This window comes from Desmodus rotundus, chromosome 12 (assembly GCF_022682495.2).
Source record: "Desmodus rotundus isolate HL8 chromosome 12, HLdesRot8A.1, whole genome shotgun sequence".
Taxonomy (NCBI): Eukaryota; Metazoa; Chordata; class Mammalia; order Chiroptera; family Phyllostomidae; genus Desmodus; species Desmodus rotundus.
This window is the reverse complement of record NC_071398.1, coordinates 76,011,535-76,033,177: the sequence shown is the minus strand read 5'-3', so window position 1 is coordinate 76,033,177 and position 21,643 is coordinate 76,011,535. Positions and strand designations below refer to the sequence as shown.

Below are 21,643 nucleotides of genomic sequence, written 5' to 3'. Positions count from 1 at the left end.
AAATAGCTGATTCTTTTGGGATTCCAATAGTCCCTAAACTCAGGGAGTGGAAAAGCCAAAGGGGATAGGATTGAGGGTAGAAGGTGGCGGCGGGTGGGGCAGAGGAGAGTGGTGGGGAGAAAAAGGAGACAACTGTACTTGAATGAAAATTTTAAAAATCAATAAAATAATAAAAAAATATTTAATGATTTTAAAAAAGAGAAAAAAAGCTAGTACTGTTCATATCACATACCTTTCATAAAAATACATAATTTCTAATAAGAACAACAATCTCTTCAACTCAGCTCTTAAGAGTTCCATGTCACTTTGACTACACTATTTAACCCATTCCCTTATTTGGCTTATTAAATAAATGGGATAAGAGATATTCTTGAAAACTGAGTTTCAGTTTTGGGATTGGCCCTGATAGTCACTAAAGATTGACTTTAGGTTTTGATCACAACATAAAATAGTCATCAAAGCAAATAATATATAGAGAAAGATAATATCTGAAAAAAGTGGTTGGGGAGAAGGTAGTTGTCTTTGAGATGATTAAAATCATTATGAGAAGAGCATATGAGAATGGATACAATGGGAATCTGACCTGCTTCATGTCTTCTTTGGTAATATAGGTCTTGCCCTCTGCCAAGGCTTGGAAAGCATTCTCTATTTCATCACTGGACTTGATGTTCTCTGATTCCTTATCAATCAGGAATGATGTATAGTTCTCTAGTGAGACATAGCCCTTCCTGTGAGATAAATAGATTAGAAACTGCCCTTTTAACACAGGGGAGAAAACAGGTCCCTTTCTCATTCTACTCAGTATTTCAGAGACAGAAGAAAGCCAAATTTTTCAAGTGCCTCTTTCCACTCAGCTCTCTAAGACTATGATTTATTTGACCCTCTTCCTTATTCCCTTACAACCAAATAGTTTCCTAAGTTTCAACCTCTGTTTCCTCATGGGCCTTTTAGCATGACACTGTATATAGAATTTGGAAATTTCCCATCAGCACCAGTATCTAGGTACCTCAAACTCTTCAAGTTGAGTTGAAGAGCTCTATATCTAGTCTGATTTGGTCTTGGTATTAGAAAGAATTAGTTCCTAACAATAATGTGATCCCCCTGTGATTCCACTCCAACCTCATAAGCATACCTCACCCCCACAAGTTAGTCATCCTTTTCTTAAGACCTTATTCACAGAAAAGGATTCTTCTCTCAAGTTTGATTTTCAGAACAAACAGAAATTAATGTCAAACATAAATGAGGAATTTATTAAATTGAATAACTGGTGCCTGAGTTGGAGTTAGTGCCATGAGCTTCTGAGTTAATCCTGAAAAAGCAAAAGCTTCCCAATTCATTTATTATAGTCTGTATCTTCCTATTCTCAAGATGAGTTAATTTTATGTCTTATGGACCATTTTACTCTCTGGGCTTGTCCCCTCAAGCTCTATTCTCTGCTATGGTCTGGCCATTGGTGGTCTTCCTACCTCCCTGGATCAACGACATCCAGAAATTTTTCAAACTTTGGTTCAGGTTCACCCTCCTCCACCATGGGCAGGTAGTAATTGAGTCCTCTCAGGCAGGACCGGAAATCTTTGTGACTCAAGCGCCCTGTCAGATTCTCATCAAAGTGTCTAAAGAATAAAAACATTTTATCAAATTCAATAGAGAACCAGATTACAACACAGAATAACAAATTTTTTTGTGTCCACTGGGGATTTAGTAGCATGCCATAAACTTATCAGAGAATTGAGTGGAGAGCTTGTCTGTGTTTCTTTTTATTTATTTATTTATTTATTTATCCATTACCATTTATTCCCCTTATACCCTCTTCCACCCCTTCTCCCCTTCAATCACCATACTGTTTCCCTTGTCCATTAATTCATTCTCTTTTTTGCTCAATCCCTTCCTGGCAACCCACCCCCACCCCCAGAGGTATCAGCCAGCTCTTAACTATGATTCTGTCTCTCATTTGCTCGTTAGTTCAGTTTGTTCAGTTAGATTACACATATGAGTGAAATTATATGGCATTTGTCTTTTTCTGAATGGTTTATCACACTTAGCATAATGTTCTCCATGTCCACCCATGCTGTCACAGAAGGTAGGAAAAAGCATAAAATGTTGAATATAAAATAATGTATTTTCTAAAGTTCAGGAATCTCATAGATGCATTATAAGCCACAAATCAAAGCTAAATAACATACTTGGATCTTCATTTAATATCCTACCAAGACACACTGAAGGGAAAAATGTTATTTGCAAATTTATTCTCAATAGTCTGAAAAACAAAAGAACCAATCAACTATGAAATTATACTCACTTATAGGTTGTGCTAAATTCCTTCAAGGTTTCCTCACTCACACCTATGGTGTCTCTGAAAGGAAAAACATTAATTAATGAAATAAAACAAAGAAAAGCAAAGCTATGCCACACAAAATAGAAATTTTAGTAAACAATATGCTATTTGAGTCATCTACTTCAGGGATTGGCAAACCTATGGTCTATGGAGTCAAACCCAGTCTGTCACTTGCTTTTGTACAGTCAATGAGTGAAGAATGGTTTTTACATTTTTTTGAATAGAATGTATTGGAGTGACATTTGTTAAAAACATTAGGGTTCAATTGTACAATTATAATGCATCATCTGTATATCACATTGTATGAAACTGTGTCAGTTGCAGCATTATTCATGGTTTTTACATTTTACGTGGTTGAAAATAAAAAGGAAGAATGCTTTTTTAAACATAAAATTATATAAGATTTAATATTAATGTCTGTAAATAAAATTTTTGGAACAGATCCATGCTCATTCATTTATGAATTATCAGTAGCTCATTTCTTTCCACAAGAGAATCAAGTAGTTACAACAGAGACTATATGGCTTACAAAGTTTAATGTGTTTATTATGCAACTCTTTATAGAAAAAGTTTGCCTATCTCTGATTTAGATAATAACACTGCCAAAAAGCTATGGAAAACTAAAATTTTTTAAGGCAATTAATTTATTTAGAAAAATTGAATTCTGTTCTGCTCTATGTCTTGACTATTTCACACATTCTATACATTTTAAAGAAATTTTTACAAAAAGGAAAGCTTTCTGAAGAGATTATATAAGATGACAAAGGAACTTTTAGAATTAGATGATGAGTAGATTGAAAGCAGGGGGGATACTATCCCTGATTACATAATAGAATAAAAAGAAACAGTCATTTCTGGGTCAGTAAACACAGTGGATGTTGGTTCTGAACATCATGAGGATACTGTCTCTGAAGCAGTACTTTTAACCTGTACCCCAAACTCTAGCCCTTGGAGTTAAGTTCCTAAAACTTAGTAACACCCACACCCTTCCCAGCCCTTTCCATAGGTTCTCAATACTTGGCTTGGATCTGTTGCTCCAAGTTGTGTTGCATTCGCATCCCAAGTTGGTAGAGCTGGTCCCACTGCTGTGCCAACCCAATGGTACTGTATTTGATGTCCAGAATCAGAGCCTCTTCTAAGTTTTCTCCCAGATCCTGAATCTTGGTCAGCCGATGCTTCATCACCTGGATCTCCTTTTGCTTCCTCTGGAAAAAGAGACGAGAGACAGTCACCCAGGTCACCAATTCCAAACCTAGGGATAGGAGTGAAAAATTAACAACAAATGGACAATAACCAGAGGGGAGGTGGAAGGGGATAGTAAGGGGAAAAAGGGGAAGGGTTTTCAGGAACATCTATAAAGGACACATGGACAAAACCAAAGGGGGATAGGATCAATCAAGAGTGGGAAGCGGGGATGGCTTGGTTGGGGGTAGTGGTGGGGGGAAATTGGAGACAACTGTACTTGAACAACAATAAAAAGAAGTTAAAGAAACAAACAAAAAAGAAACAGATGAGTTGAAGTTTCCTCTACTTGCTTCTTTTCAATTATTTTCAGGGATATTCCTATCCTCCATGAGACATAAATTACTCAGAATAATGATTGCCAGCCTGCGAAGCAAGGGGTCACTGGTTCTATTCCCAGTCAGAGCACATGCCTGGGTTGTGGGCCAGGTCCCCAGTTGGGGCACTTGTGGGGGGAGTCACACATTGATGTTTCTCTCCCTCTTTCTCCATCCCTTCCCCTGTAGAAATGAATAAATAAAATCTTTAAACAACGGTGGGAAGGTTAAATGATATAGTCTCAGTCATTCTAGTACTCTGTAACATGTAAATCAGACTTAGTAGTTATATACTGCAAATAGAAAATTTGCATCATGAATTATCTGCACTATTGATTGAGGTTGAGCTATAAGACCTACTTAAGCTCAGTAGTGTTAACTCTTGGACCTCCTTCATTAGCCTGAGAAGAGTTCAACAACAACAAAAAAGTTCCTGTCATTCAGACACATTATATACCAATTTTGGTATCAAGGTCAGGCTTTTTAAAATAATTTCACCTAAAGAGGGAGACCTGAATTGCTTATAATAGTGGAGGTTGGTAAAACAACATTAGATATTACAAAGGTTTGCAAAGATCAATTCTAAGTAACATCAGTTTTTTTTTCCATTTTCATTTTTTACTAATTTTTCAATTATAGTTGACCTTCAATGTTATTTTATTTTAGTTTCAGATGGACAACATAGTGATTAGAGAGTTACATAATTTACACAGTGATTTCCCCAATATGTCTAGTACCCACCTGGCACCATGCATAATTATTACAATATTATTGATTATATTTCCTATGCTATACTCTACATCCCCATGATTATTTTGTGACTACCAGTTTGTACTTCTTAATCCCTTCACCGTTTTTTTTACCCAGGTTCCCACCCCATCTTGAAGCTGGCAACCACCATTTTATTCTCTGTATCTATGTCTATCTTTTTTAAATTATTTTATTGTTGTTCAAGTACAGTTGTCTGCATTTCCCCCCACCATTATCCCTCACCCCAGCCATCCCCAACTCCCTCCCCTAATTCCACACCCCCTTGGTTTTGTCAGTTTTGTCCATGTGTCCTTTATACTTGTTTCTGAAATCCCTTCTCCCCCATTATATCTTCCAATCTCCCCTCTGGTTACTGTCAGATTGTTCTCAATTTCTATGTCTCTGGTTATATTTTTCTTGCTTGCTTGTTTTGTTGACTAGGTTCCACTTAAAAGTGAGATGATATGCTATTTGTCTTTCATCACTTGGCTTATTTCACTCAGCATAATGCTCTTCAGTTTTATCCATGCTCTCGCAAAGGGTAGGATCTCCTTCTTTCTTTCTGCTGCATGATATTCCATCATGCAGATGTACCATAGTTTTTTGATCCATTCATTTACTGATGAGCACTTAGGTTGCTTCCAGTTGTTGGCTATTGTAAATTATGCTGCTATGAACATTGGGGTGTATAGGTTCTTAGGATTGGTGTTTCAGGAAGAAAACCAACCCAATTAAAAATGGGCAAAAGACCTGAACAGACACTTCTCCCAGGAGGACATATAGAGGGCCCAGAGACATATGAAAAGATGCTTAGCATCACTAGTTATCAGAGGGATGCAAATTAAAACTACAATGAGATACTGCTTTACACCAATCAGAATGGTCATCATAAACAAATCAACAAACAACAAGTGTTGGAGAGGATGTGGAGAAAAGGGAACCCTAGTGCTCTGTTGGTGGGAATGCAGGCTGGTACAGCCACTGTGGAAAACAGTATGGAATTTCCTCAGAAAAGTAAAAATGGGATTGCTTTTTGACCTGGCAATTCCACTGCTGGGATTATATCCTAAGAACTCTGTTTTTGTTTGGTTTGGTTTGGTTTGGTTTTCCTTTAGAATGCACATATAAGTGAAATCATATGGTATTTGTCTTTCTCTGTCTGAATTTTTCACATAGCATAATATCCTCTAGCTCCATCTCTGTTGTGATAATAGTAAGATTTTATTTTTTTATGTGGCCAAGTAATATTACATGGATATATGTACCACATCTTCCCTATCCAGTCATCTGTTAATGAACACTTGAGACATTTCTATATCTTAGCTATTGTAAATAATGCTGCAATGAATATAGAGGTGCACACATCTTTTCAAATTAGTATATTGGATTTATTCAGACAAATCCCCAGAGTGAAATTGTTGGTCATATGATAGCTGTATTTTAAATTATTTGAGGAACCTTCATACTGTTTTCCAATTGGCTGCACTAACTTGAAGTCACACCAAAAATGCACAAGAATTACCTTTCTCTACATCCTTGCCAATGCTTGTTGTTTGTTGATTTATTGATGATAGCCATTCTGAAAGGTGTGAGGTAAAAATATCATTGTAACTTTAATTTGCACTTCTCTGATAATAGTGACACTGAACATCTTTTCATATATCTGTTTTCCAGCTGTATGTCCTCTTTGGAGAAGTATCTATTCGTGTCCTTTTAATTGGATTGTTTACTTTTGGTGTTAAGTTGTATGACTTCTTTATAGATTTTGGCTATTAACCACTTATCAGTTCTATCATTGATGAATATCTTTTGCTAGTCAGTAGCATATCTTTTTGTTTTGTTGATGGTTTTCTTTGTTGTGTAATTTTTTTTTAAGTTTGATGTAGTCCCAGCAGTACATTTTTTCTTTTGTTTTCCTTGCCCGAGGAGATTTATCAGAAAAAAATTACTAAGAGCAATGCCAGATTGTGTAGTTCCTGTATTTTCTTCCAGGCATTTTATGGTTTCAGGTCTTACATTTGGGTCTTTAATCCATGTTGGGTTTCCTTTTATATATATAGTGCAAGAAGATGACCTAGTTTCAGCTTTTGCATGAATCTGTCCAATTATGTCAATGGTATTGAAGAGACAGTCTTTACCCCATTGTATGTTTTTTCATTCTTTTTCATTTATTAATTGAATATATAGGTATGGGTTTATTTCTGGGCTATCTATTCTTCCATTGATCTATACAGGTGTCACACAGTGCATTTAGGTAAAATCTCATGTCATTGTGATATTATTTTGAGTTAATAAAGTTATTGTAGTAATCATAACCTGCATGTCTTTTTCCATGCTAACAATTGTAAACCTACTTATAACCACCCCTGCATGCCTGTTTTTTTTGCCAGCTTCATGCTATTTTGATCACTATAGCTTTCTGCTATCATTTGATATCAGATGTGTGATATCTCCAACTTCATTCTTCTTTTTCAAGAGTTTTGTAGTTATTCAGGTATTTGTGGTTTCATATATTTAGATTTTTTTTTCTGAAAAGTGTCAGTGGTCTTTTGATACAAATTGTATTGAATATATAGATTGCTTTTGGTAGAATGTGCATTTTAATGATGCTAATTCTTCCTATCCATGAGTACATGTCATCAGTTATTTGGATCTTCTTCAATGTCTTATAACTTATCCAAGTACAGACCCTTTACTTCCTTGGTTAAATTTCTTCCAGGCATTGCATTGTTTTGATGCACTGTAAATGGAATATTTTTCTTATTTTTTTTCAACTAGTTCATTTCTGGTATAAAAATGCAACTGATTTCTGAATATTAATTTTGTATTCTGTTACTTTACTGAATTCATCAGCACTAGTAGTTTTTATAATAAATTTTTTTATTGTTTTTCAACTACAGTTGTCCTAATTTTCCCCCATTGCTTTCCCCTGCCCTGCTCACCACACCCCGTACTCCCTCAGTCAGTTCCCACCCTGTTGTCCATTACTTTGGATCTTTTATACATGTTCCTTGACTAGACACTTCCCCTTCTTTCCCCCATTTTCTCTCTTCTCACTCCCATCTGGTCACTGTCAGTTTAAAATGTAATACATCACATAAAAAAAAAGACAAAAACCACACGATCACATCAATATATACTGAAAAAGCATTGGATAAACTACAGCACCAATTTATGATAAAACCACTCAGCAAAGTGGGAATAGAGGAAGCATACCTCAACATAAAAAAGCCATATATGAGAAACCCACAGCCAACATCACATTCAATGGTCAAAAATTAAAATCTTTCCCCTTAAGATCAGGAGCAAGACAAGGGTGTCTGCTTTCACTTCTAGTCAACATAGTATTGGAAGTTCTAGCCATAGTGATCAGACAAGGAAAATAAATAAAAGGCATCTACATCACAAAGGAGGAAGTAAACCTGTCATTGTTTGTAGATGACCTGATACTGTACAAAGAAAACAGCATAGACCACCAAAAATCTACTCAACCTAATAAATGAATTTGGCAAAACAGCAGGATCCAAAGTCAATATTCAGAAATAGAAGTCAATTTTGTACACCAACAATGAAATATCAGAAACATAAACTAGAAAAAAATCCATTTGCTATAGGAACAAGAAAAATAAAGTACTTGGGAATAAACTTAATAAGGGAGGTAAAAAACTTGTACTCTGAGAAGTACAGAACACTAAACAAAGAAATTAAGGAAAACACAAGTAAACAGTAGCATATACCTTGATCATGGATAGGAAGAATTAATATTGAAATGCCTATACAACCCAAAGCAATACAAAGATTCAATGCAATCCATATCAAAATACCAATGGTGGAGTTGGAAGATGAAGGCACGCAGAGTCCACTTCCCCCTGTGCACAGGTGGAACACCTCGCTGATCTTCTGAGGAACAGAGTGAACCACCAACGGAATCCAGCATGTATGAAGGTTGCAGGCCAAAAATGTAGAAGACATTGAAAAACAGATGGTAGGGAGACTACTTTGGGATGGCAAGGTCTCTGGGACAACTGTGGGGACCAGGGCTACTGCAGCCCCTGGCCCAGTGCCTTCCAGCGCCAGCCACAGGATCCTTAGATGAGAACCAAACCAACAGCTCCCTCCCCTGCCAAACAGGGAGGATAGAGCAACACCATGATGGACCTGGATGTTTGAAGTTGATGGAGGGAATAAGGACGAAGTGGGAGACACACAGGGGTGGGTGTTCACCCACTGAGACTGTGGATGCTGGCTGGGTAATTACCAGAGAAACTGGGGAGCCAGGGGATGCCTGGATAAGGCAGAAGAGTTAGACCATGACAGAACCTGACACGGATAGTCTCTGGTCTGGTTGAAAAGTTGGGATGTATGAGAGGCCAGGTGTTTATTAGGAGTACCAGGCTTGAACAGGAGGATATTGTTGAAATACTGGCTCTTGGTCAGTTTAGGGAAGTCTCCTGTAGTGGCCGCCACTCCCTGCCCCAGCCAAACCCCTGCTGCTGCAGCCACAACCTTAGCCACACCTCCGCCCCCACCACTGCAGTGGCTGGGCTGCCTTGTTAAGAGGAAGGAGGAGTCCCACCCCACAGAGGAGAGTAACAGGGCTCAGGGAGATAGCAGTCTTCAGAAATACTTAACTCAGTAGGGGAGCTGAACTACCCTGAAGGAACTTTGAGAGTGACTAGTACCTGGAAGGCAAAGAGTAAGAAGGTGGTGTGTGAGTTGCCCCTAATTAGTGCACCACAGGACAGCACAACAGGTGGATGGAAGGTGCCAGTCTGAGGCAGAGAGGCAGGGGTGCCTGGAAATGATTGGAGGAACTGGGCTGAAGGCTGAGCACTACGAAGACTGTGACTCAGACCTGCCCCCATCCTCAAAAAAACATAGTAAGGTAGAAAAGTGAAGCCCACCCCCCTCAGCCTGTGGCATCCAGGAGGACCAGCAAAATTTGCTTGGCTGATTTAAAGTCAGCAGGAGGCTTTTTCTTTTCTCACCCCACCCCAAGTGAGACAATAAGGGCTGGAGCTGTGAAAAGTCCAGAGAGAGACCCAAGGAGGGATCACAACACTAATCCCCAAAACTGAGACAGTGGGACAAATTTACCTTTGCTATTCCAGAGAATTTGAATGTTACTGTTTACGTGTATTATTATTATTTCTTCATTATTTTTACTTGTTTTATTTTATCACTATTTTTTATTTCTCTTTTTTCTGTTTAGTTTTCTTCAACTTTGTTTGACTGGTTCGCCTTGTTCTCTCTCATGTTGTATTTATTTAATTTTTTTAAATTTTTATTGTTATTCAAATAGAGTTGTCTGCATTTTCTCCTCATCCTTCCATCCCACCACAGCCTAACCCAACTCCTTCCTCCACCTCTACCCTCCCCCTTGATTTTGCCCATGTGTCCTTTATAGTAGTTCCTGTAAACCCCCTCCTCACTGTCCCCTCCCAACTCCCCTCTGGTTATTGTTAGATTGTTCTTAACTTCAATGTCTCTGGTTATCTTTTGTTTGCTTTTTTCTTTTGTTGATTATGTTCCAGTTAAAGGTGAGATCATATGGTATTCGTCCCTCACCGTCTGGCTTATTTCACTTAGCATAATGCTCTCCAGTTCCATCCATGCTGTCATGAAGGGTAGGAGCTCCTTCCTTCTCTCTGCTTCATAGAATTCCATTGTGTAAATGTACCATAGTTTTTGGATCCACTCATTTATTGATGGGCACTTAGGTTGCATCCAGTACTTGGATACTGGAAATTGTGCTGCTATGAACATTGGGGTGCATAGGTTCCTTTGGATAGCTGTTTCAGGGCTCTTAGGGTATAATCCCAGCAGTGGAATTGCGGGGTCAAAGGCAGTTCCATTTTTAGTTTTCTGAGGAAATTCCTTACTCTTTTGTACAGTGGCCGCAGCAGTTTGAATTCCCACCAACAATGTACTAGGGTTCCCTTTTCTCCGCATCCTCTCCAACATTTGTTTGTTGATTTGTTTATGTTGGCCACTCTGACTAGTGTGAGATGGTACCTCATTGTGGTTTTAATTAGCATCTCTCTGATGGCTAGTGATGGCGAACATCTTTTCATATGTCTCTGGGCCCTCTATATGTCTTCCTTGGAGAAGTGTGTGTCCAAGTCCTTTGCCCATTTTTTTAATTGGGTTGTTTGTCTTCCTGGAGTGGAGTCATGTGAGTTCTTTATATATTTTGGAGATCAGACCCTTGTCTGAGGTATCATTGGAAAATATGTTTTCCCATACTGTTGGTTCTCTTTTCATTTTAATGCTGTTTTCTTTAGCTGTGCAGAAGCTTTTTATTTTGATGAGGTCCCATTTGTTTATTCTTTCCTTTATGTCCCTTGCTTTAGGGGATGTGTCTGTGAGGATGTTGCTGTGTGGAATGTCTGAGATCTTCCTGCCAATGTTTTCCTCTAGGACTTTTATGGTGTTACGACTTATATTTAAATCTTTTATCCACCTTGAATTTATTTCTGTGCATGGTGTAAGTTGGTGATTGAGTTTCATTTTTTTGCATGTAGCTTTCCAGATCTCCCAACACCATTTGTTGAAGACGCTATTTTTGCTCCATTTTATGCTCCTGCCTCCTTTGTCAAATACTAATTCACTGTACAGACTTGAGTTTATTTCTGGGCTCTCTGTTCTGTTCCATTGGTCTATGTGCCTATTTTTATGCCAGTACCAGGCTGTTTTGATTACAATGGCCTTGTAATACAGTTTGATACCAGGTATTGTGATCCCTCCTACTTTGTTCTTCTTTCTCAAAACTGCTGCAGCTATTCAGGGTCATTTATGGTTTCATATAAATTTCTGAACTGTTTGTTCTATATATATGAAATATGTCATGGGTACTTTAATAGGTATTGCATTGAATCTATGAATCGCTTTGGGTAGTATGGCCATTTTGACGTCAATTCTTCCAATCCATGAACCTGGTACCTGCTTCCATTTGTTTGTGTCTTCCTTAATTTCTTCCTTCAGTGTTGTATAGTTTTGTGAGTACAGGTCTTTTACCTCCTTGGTTAGGTTTATTCCTAGGTACTTAATTTTTCTGGTTGCTATATCAAATGAGAATTTTTTCCTCATTTCTGTTTCTGCTGTTTCATTCTTGGTATACAGAAATGCCTTTGATTTCTGAGCACTGACTTTGCATCCAGCTGTTTTGCCAAATTCATTTATTAGGTCCAGTAGTTTTTTTGTGGAGTCTATATGATTATCCATGTACACTATCACGTCATCTGCAAAGAGTGACAGTTTCATTTCCTCCTTTCCAATTTGGATGCCTTTTTTTTTTGTCTGATTGCTGTGTCTAGGTCTTCCAATACTCTGTTGAATAGGAGTGACAAGAGAGGGCTTCTTTGTCTTGTTCCTGATGTTAGTGGGAAAGCTCTAAGTTTTTGTCCACTGAGTATGATGTTGGCTGTAGGTCTCTCATATATGGCCTTTATTACGTTGAGGAGTGCTCCATCTATACCCACTGTGTGGAGTGTTTTTATCATAAATGGGTGCTGTATCTTATCAAATGCTTTTTGTGCATCTGTTGATATGATCATGTGGCTTTTGTCTTTGCTTTTTTTTATGTGGTGTATTATGTTTATTTACTTGCAAATACTGTACCATCCTTGCATCCTTGGCATGAATCCCACTTGATCATGGTGTATGATCTTTCTAATGTATTTCTGGATGCAGTTTGTCAATATTTTGTTGAGGATTTTAGCGTCTATGTTCATCAGCAATATTGACCTGAAGTTTTCTTTCTTCGTTGTGTCTTTATCTGGTTTTGGGGTTAGAATGATGCTGGCTTCATCAAAAGAGTTTGGTCTTCCATCAGTTTGGATTTTTTCAAATAGTCTGTGAAGGATAGGGATTAGCTCTTCCTTAAATGCTTTATAGAATTCTCCTGTGAAACCATCTGGTCCAGGGCTTTGTGTGTTGGGAGTTTTTTGGTTACTGCTTCAATTTTGTCTGCTGTTATTGTTCTGTTCAGGTTTTCTGCTTCTTCTTCATTCAGTTTTGGAAGATTATATTTTTCTAGAAATGTGTCCATTTCACCTAGGTTTTCAAATTGCTTGGCATATAGTTCTTTGTAGTAATTTCTTACAATCCTTTGTATTTTGGTGGTATTAGTTGTAGTCTCTCCTCTCTCATTTCTGATTGTGTTCATTTGGGTCCTCTCTCTTTTTTTCATGATGAGCCTGTTTAAGGTCTTTTCGATTTTCTTTATCTTTGCAAAGAACTAGCTCTTGGATTCATTGATCCGTTAATTGTGCTTTTAGTCTGTAAGTCTTTTAATTCTGCTCTGATCTTGGTTATTTCCTTCCTTTACTTGCTCTGGGTTGTCTTTGTTGTTGGTGTCTGAGTTCTTGTAGGTGTACAGTTAGGTTGTTTATTTGAGATGTTTCTGTTCCTTTTAGGTAGGCTTCTATAGCTATGAACTTCCGTCTCAGGACTTCTTTGCTGTGTCTTATAAGTTTTGGATTATTCTGAGGTCATTTTCCTTTGTTTCCAGAAACTATTTGATTTCTTCCCTAATCTCGTTCTTCACTCATTTATTGTTTAATAGTGTGCTATTCAATCTCATTGTTTTTGAGTATTTGGGGTTTTTTTTCCTTTAGGTTTGTTTCTAGTTTCAGTCCCTTGTGGTCGGAGAAAATGCTTGATATGATTTCAATTTCCTTAACTTGTTGAGGCTTGTTTTGTGTCCTATCATGTGGTCTATCTTTGAAAATGTTCCATGTACATTTGAAAAAAATATGTAACTTGCTTCTTTGGGATGAAAGGCTCTATACATATCGGTTAAGTCATTTCATCTAGGGCGTTGTTCAATGACACAATATCTTTGCTGAGATTTTGTTTGGAAGAGATCCATTTGGACAGTATGGTATTGAAATCCCCCACTATAATTGTGTTGCTATCAATATCTCTGTTGAAGTCTTCCAAGATTTCCCTTATGTATTTGAGTGACCCTATGTTAGGAGTATATATATTTACAATGTTTATGTGTTCTTGGTGAATTCTTCCTTTGAGTATTATGAAGTGACCTTCTGGGTGTCTCTTTATGGCCCTTCTTTTGAAGTCTATTTCATCTGATATGGTATTGCTACCCTGGCTTTTTTTCCCTGTCCGTTTGCTTGGAATTTGTTTCCATCCCTTCACTTTCAGTCTGTGTAGGTCTTCTGTCCTGAGGTGGGTCTCTTGTAGGCAGCATATGTGTGGGTCATGCTTTCTTATCCATTCAGCTATTCTATGTCTTTTGATTGGAGCATTTAATCCATTTACATTTAAGGTTATTATCAATAGGTACTTATTCATTGCAATTTTTTCATACCTGTGTTCCTCCCTCTTTCTCTTTTCCTTCCTTTCCTTAAAGCAGTCCCTTTAAAATCTCTTGCAGAGCTGGTTTGGTGGAGGTGTATTCTTTTAGACTTCTTTTGTCTGGGAAACTCTTTATTTGTTATTCTGTCTTGACTGAGAGCCTTGCTGGGTAAAGTAGCCTTGGTTGTAGGCCTCTGGTTCTCATTACTTGTAATATTTTATTTTTGCCATTCTCTTCTTGCTTGAAGCTTTTCCATTGAGAAGTCAGCTGCTAACCTTATAGGGGCTCCCTTGTATGTTACTTCCTGTTTCTCCCTTGCTGATTTTAAGATTCTTTCTTTGTCTTGGATATTTGCCATTTTAATTATGATGTGTCTTGCAGTGGGCCTCTTTCGGTTCCTCTTGATTGGGACTCTGTGACTCCTGGATTTGTGTGACTTTTTCTCTCATGAAATTAGGGAAATTTTCATCATTACTTTTTCAAATAGATTTTCTATCCCTTGCTCTTCTGCTTCTCCTTCTGGTGTCCCTATTATACGGATATTATTTCATTTCATGTTGTCCTGTATTTCCCTTAACCCCTCCTCATTCTTTCTGATTCTCTTCTTTTCTTGGTCATTCTGGGTGGTTTTTTGTACCTTGTCCTCCAGATTGCTGATTTGATCCTCTACTTCATTGAGCCTGCGTTTGATTCCTTCTGCTGTGTTCTTCAGTTCCGAAATTGTATTTTTCATTTCCTCTTGGCCCTTGTTGATAGTTTGTTTCCTTTTTCATGTTGATATAGTTTGCAGGGAGTTCATTGTAGTTTCCCTGTAGTTTTTGGTAATTCTGTGTGAGCTCATGAAGCTTCCTTATAACCAATTCTTCAAACTCATTATCTGATAGTTGACTTGCCTCTTTTTCAATTAGCATTGTTTCTGAGACTTCCCCTTTCCTTTTGTTGGGGGATTGTTTCTTTGTCTCCCCAGTGTTTGTGAGATTTTTCCTGTTAGCCTCTTCTTTTTAAGTTGCTGTGTTCTGACCCCCTGGGTTTTTGGTGTAAACTTCTGTGATAGATTACCTATGAGATATAGTGGTATAGTTTCTTTGATCTCCTGATCTTACTGCTCTTGGGCTGTGGTTTATGTTGGCTTTGTGTTTGTCTTTGGTTTTTGGTTCTTTTTGGATATGTCTTTGGTGGATCTTTCCCACCCACTTGTTATCTGATGGTCAGTCTGTCCCCCACCTCTTGTTTTCTATTTTGCAGGTGTGGGCAGGTTGTGTTGGAGCTGGTTCTTCCATGTTTACAAGGTTTTGAGGCTTTTCTCTTGCTCTTGTTCAGTTGTTTGTTCTTAGTAATTTCTTCACTATTTATTTGTATTTTCAGATAGGTCCTGGGTTGACTTAGTGTGACTTCCACTCCCTCCTTCACCTTCTTCTGTTCTTATCTGTTGGTATTTCCTTTGTTGGTGGGTTCCCTGTTGCAAGAGGTATCCTGGTGTTCCCAGCTTCTCCAAGCTATGGGTGTGCATGAAGAGCCTTCCTTAATTCGCACTCTCCATGGTGCCAGTGGTCTCAGTTCTCTCCGAGATGAGATGCGGACACTCCCTGGTCAATGCGCACAGTCCCCAGTGGGTGCGCACACTCTCTGGTCATTGAGCACACTCCACATTTGGTTCTTGTCATCTCAGTTCCCTCCAAGATGAGGTGCAGACACTCCCTGGTTGATGCGCACAGAATCTGGTGGGTGTGTACACCCCTCAGTTGTTGGGCACACTCCCCTGGTTGGTGCCTGTGGTCTCAGTTCCCTCTGAGATGAACTGCAGACAATCCCTGGTGGATGCACACAGAATCCAGTGAATGCATACACTCCCCAGTAGATGCACACTCTCCCTGGATGGGTAGGTGGCCAGGTGGAGAGGAGCCTGGAGCTGTTGCTACAGGGGAATTCCTCAAATTACCCCTGAGGGTCTTTTTCTTTTGGGGAAAATCCTCCTGCTCAATCCTGCAGCTCCCTCTGTGCAAGGAAGGGCCTGTCCTCTCACACAGCCCACCTCTCCAGCCAGACTGGGGACTGTCTGGGTCAGGGACCCACATGGCCCAACTTTCAACTCTCCCCAGCCAGTGCCCATGGTCTCTGTGGGTTTACCACTTCTTCCTTATTCCCCTCCCTGTGATTTCAAGCAACCAGGTCTCTCACGGTGCTGCTCAAGCCTCTTTTGGCAGGGGAGGTAGCTGTTAACCTGGCTCTCTCCCAGGAGTCCTGCAGCAGGCCCAGCAGGGCCGGGCCTCAGCTGCAGGTGCCCTGGTACCCGTGCTGATCCCAGGGACCTTTTTTTTCCTGAAGCAATCCCCTTACCTTCTCTGTTTTTTCAGTATCCTCTATACTTTTTGGTCTCTTATCTTCATAAACACTGGGGTGCTGTTGACTGTTCGCTTTGTTCCTCAGTATATTGGGTAGATGTTTCACCCAGGTGAGGAGGGAAGTGGACTGTGCTCCTACCTATCTCACCGCCATCTTCCCAACCCTCATATTGTATTTTAATTTTCCTTCTTTCACTTCACTTGTGTTCCAATAACTCACTACTCTTGATTGTGTACTTTGTATTTTTGTTATCCAAATCATATATTTTTCATATTATTGTTGTTCCAGTCCTACTGTAAATAAATGTTGTCCCATACAATTGTAAATACTAACACAGCACCCATCACAGATTTTAGCCCATTCACTATCTTCCAGAACTGTATTATTGTTGTGGTTAACTTTATTCTCTCACACACTATGCCTATTTTCTATCCTTTACTCTCACTATATCTCATAATCTGACCTCCCACAAGCTGTTTTCTGAATTGAATTCACAATCTTTCCCCCCTCTAACAAGAGACGTATCTCTTTTCCACCCCTTCTAAAAAGTGGCTAGTTGGGTGAAATATCATGGTTAACACTATACTTATCCAAAGGATTTCTTATCTCTTCTCTACAGTTTGGTATATTAAATCCCATGGAATACACTCCAAATGTCTTAATTCATTTTGCTTTCCCCCTCCATCTGATCACATAAAAGAGTAGGTGGGAGCTCTGACCACAAACACACCTATTGGAAGAGAGAACCCATCAACAAAGGAACCACCAACAGATAATAAAGGAAGAAGGCAGAGGAGTGACTGAAAGCCATACTAACCTCCACCCAGGATCAATTTCGAATTACAACTCAATGGTGGAGAAATTACCCAGAACAAATAAATAATAGCAAAAGAGAAGCCTCATAACCTTGGACAGATAGAAGAACCAGCTTTGACACAACCTGTCCACACCATTACAACAACATACAAGATGTGATGGGCAGAGTGACTCTCACTTAACCAGTTGGAAGGAAGGACCCACCAAAGAAAGACTCCAAAACAACCAACATCCAAAGACATACAGAGAGCCAACATAAACAACAGCAGAAAGTACAGGAGATCAAGGAGATAGCACCACTGAATCTCACAGGTCTCCTATCATAGAAGTTCACACCACAAACGCAGGGAGTCAGAACAGATCAATTTAGGAAGCAGAGGCTAAAAAGAAGCATCTCACAAACATTGGAAAGACAAAGAAACAATCCCCAAATGAAAGGAAAGGAGGAAGTCTCAGAAAGAATGCTAAATGAAACAGAGGCAAGTCAACTCTCAGATGTTAAGTTCAAAGCAATGGTTGTAAGAAGCTCAATGAGCTCACTGACAATTACCGAAAACTACAGGGAAACTATGATGAACTCACTGCAAACTATATCACCATGAAAAAGGAAGTAGAAACTATCAACAAGAACCCAGGGGTAGTGAAGAATACAGTTTCTGAATTGAAGAACACAGTAGAAGGAATCAAAAGCATGCTAGATGAAGCACAGGATCAAATCAGTGAGCTGAAGGACAACATAGAAAAACACTGCCAGAAAGAGCAAGAAAAAGAAAAAAAGACTTGGAAAGAACAAAGAGGTGTTAGGGAAACTGCAGGACAACATGAAACATAACAATATCCATATAATAGGGATACAAGAAGGGGAAGAAGAACAAGAGATAGAAAATTTGTTTGAAAAATTAATGATTGGAAACTTCCTGAATTAGATGAGAGAAAAAGTCACACAAATCCAGGAAACACAGAGACCCAATCATGAGGAACCCAAACAGGCCCACTTCAAGATGCATCACAATTAAAATGGCAAGTTCCAAGACAAAGAAAGAATCTTAAAGGCAGCAAGGGAAAAACAGGAAGTAACACACAACGGAGCTCGAATAAGACTAACAGCTGACTTCTCAATGGAAACACTCCAAGTCTCAGGAATGGTAAGAAATATTCCATGAAATGAAAGACAAAGACCTGTCACCAAGACTACTATATCCCGCAGGGCTATCAGTTAAAATGGAAAATGTAATAAGTTTCCCAGACAACAGAAGGCTCATAGAATACATCTCCACCAAACCAGCAATGCAAGACATGCTAAAGGGAATGCTTTAAGAAAAGGAAGAAAAAGAATGAGAGAGAGAGAAACACAGGTACAAAGGAAGTGAAATGGCAATTAAAAAGTATGTGTTAATAATAACCATAACATAACTGGATTAAATGCTCCAATCAAAAGACATAGAATAGCTGAGTGGATAAGAAATCAAGACCCACACATTTGCTAACTACAAGACACCCACAAAAGAAAAAAAGACCTACACAGACTGAATGTGAAGGGCTGGAAATAAATACTCAAAGCAAATGGACATGAAAAAAGCTGGGGTACAATATTCATATCAAACAAAATAGACTTCAAAAAAAGAGCCATAAAAACAGACCCAGAAGATAACTTCATAATACTCAAGGGAAGAATCCATCAAGAACACATAAACTATGTAAATATCTATGCACCCAACATAGGAGCACACAAATACATAAAGATAATATTGCAGGACGTCAAGAAAGATATTAACAATAACACAATTATAGTAGACAATTTTAACACCTTACTGTCAAAAAAGGATAGATCTTCCAACAAAATCTCAACAAAGATATTGTGGCACTGAACAATGACCTAGATCAAATGGAATTAAGTGATATATACAGCCTGTGGTCCCAAAGAAGCAAAATACACATTCTTTTCAAATGCAGATAGAATATTTTCAAAGATAGACCACATGATAGGGCACAAAACAAGCCTCAATAAATTTAAGAAAATTGAAATTATATCAAACATTTTCTCTGACCACAAGGAATTGAATATAGAAACCAACCACAAGGAAAAAATTCAAAAACACCAAACTCAAGGAGACTGAATATCATGCAACTACACAAAGAATGGATTCAGAATGAGATCAACGAAGAAAACAAAAAATTTCTGGAACCAAAGGAAATTAACTCACAACAGTCCAAAATGTATGGGATACAGCAAAACAGTCCAGAGAGGAAAGTTCATAGTGATACAGACCTACCTAAATAAGATAGAAACATTTCAAATAAACAACCTCTCCCTACACCTGCAAGAAACTGAGGAAAAACAACAAAGATAACCCAGAGCAAGGAGAAGGAAGGAAATAATCAAGAGCAGAATTAAACCTAGAGACTAAAAGCAGAATTCTAAGGATCAATAAATCCAGGAGCTGGTTCTTTGAAAAGATAAACAAAATCAATGAGCATTTAAGCAGACTCATCAAGCAAAAAAGACAGAGGACCCAAATAAACACAATCAGAAATGAAAGAGGAGAGATAACAACTGATACCACAGAAATACATATGATTGTCAGAAATTACTATGAAGAACCATATGCCAAGAAAGTTGAAAACCTAGGTGAAATGGACACATTTCCAGAAAAATATAATGTTCCAAAACTCAATGAAGAAGAAGCAGAAGGCCTGAACAGAGCAATAACAGCTGACAAAATCAAAGCAGTAATAAAAAAACTCACGGTACGCAAAAGCCCTGGGCTGGATGGTTTCACAGGGCAATTTTAAAAAAGCATTTAAGGGAGAGCTAATACTTATCAAACACAGATTATTAGAAAAAATCTAAGAAGACGGAAGACACCCAAACTCTTTTTATGAAGCCAGCGTCATCCTAATTCCAAAACCAGAGGAAGACACAACAAAGAAGAAAACTACAGGCCAATAATACTAATGAACATAGACTCTAAAATCCTCAACAAAACATTGGCAAAGAGCATCGAGTGATACATTAAAAAGATCATACACCATGATCAAGTGGGTTTTATCCCAGAGATACAAGGATGGTGAAATATTCACCAGTCAATAAACATAATCTATCAAATAAACAAAAGGAAAGACAAAAATGTTATGATCATATCAATGGAATTGGAAAAAGAATTTATTAAGGTAAAGCACCCATTTATGATAAAAACAGCAATGTGGGAAGAGAGGGAGCATTCTTTTTTAAAATTTTTATTGTTATTCATATATATATGAATAAGAATATTGTTACTTATATATACATACATGAATAACAATTTACAATTTACAATAGCACAATTTATAATAGCCAAGTACTTGAAGCAACCTAAGTGCCCATCAGCAAATGAGTAGATAAAAAAACTATGGTACATTTACACAATAGAATTCTATGCAGCAGAGAGAAAGAAGGAGAGGGACCATTCTTCAACATAATAAAAGCCACATATGAGAGACCTAAAGCCAACATCATACTCAATGGGTAAAACCTAAAAGCTTTCCCACTCAGAACAGGAACAAGACAAGGATGTTTACTTTAAACAATCCTATTCAACATAGTATTGGAAATCCTAGGAACAACAATCAGACAAGAAAAAGGGATAAAAGGCATCCAAATTGGAAAAGAGGAAACAAAACTGTCATTGTTTGCAGATGACACGATTGTGTACATAGAAAATCCTATAGACTCCACCAAAAAAACTACTAATAGACCTAATAAATGAATTTGGCAAAACTCATTTTGTTTGGCAAAACTCAGTGGTATACAAAGTCAATATCCAGAAATCAAAGCCATTTTTGTACACCAATAATGAAATATCAGAAACAGAAATCAGGAATAATATACCATTTGATATAGCAACAAGAAAAATAAAGTACCTAAAAATAAACCTAAGCAAGTATGTAAATGACCTGTACTCAGAAAACTACACAACACTGAAGAAATTAAGGAAGACACAAACAAATGGAAGCATGTACTATGTTCATGGATTGGAAGAATTAACATTGTCAAAATGTCCATACTACCTAAAGCAATTTATAGATTCAATGCAATCCATATTAATGTACCAATGACATATTTCACAGATACAGAACAAGCTTTCAAAAATGTATATGGAACCATAAATGATCACAAATAGTCACAGCAATTTTGAGTAAGAAGAACGATGTGGTTGGGATCACCATGCCTATCTTCAAATTACATTACAAGGCCATGGTAATCAAAACAGCCTGGCACTGGCATAACAATAGACACATAGATCAATGGAACAGAATAGAGAGCCCAGAAATAAACCCAAGTCTCTATGGTCAATTAATATTTGACAAAGGAGGCAGAAGCATAAAATGGAGTAAAAATAGCTTCTTTCAACAAATGGTGTTCTGAGATCTACACAGCTATACACAAAAAAATGAAACTCGATCACCAACTTACACAATACACAAAAATTAATTCAACATGGATAAAAGACTTAAATATAAGTCATGCCACCATAAAAGTCC

At 38.0% G+C, this 21,643-nt stretch overlaps 1 protein-coding gene across 2 annotated transcripts in view; it reads right to left on the bottom strand.

Annotated features, from left to right (window-relative positions):
* SPTA1 (spectrin alpha, erythrocytic 1) overlaps positions 1 to 21,643 on the bottom strand; it is a 158,040-nt gene that overhangs the window by 785 nt on the left and 135,612 nt on the right. For both annotated transcript variants that reach the window (XM_024574725.4, XM_045181907.2), the window contains exons 49-52: positions 3,353 to 3,540; positions 2,300 to 2,353; positions 1,467 to 1,613; positions 584 to 728 (exon numbers count right to left, since the gene is read on the bottom strand). In XM_024574725.4, the coding sequence (XP_024430493.2) occupies positions 584 to 728; positions 1,467 to 1,613; positions 2,300 to 2,353; positions 3,353 to 3,540 (534 nt within the window). The remainder of the gene's footprint in view (positions 1 to 583; positions 729 to 1,466; positions 1,614 to 2,299; positions 2,354 to 3,352; positions 3,541 to 21,643) is intronic.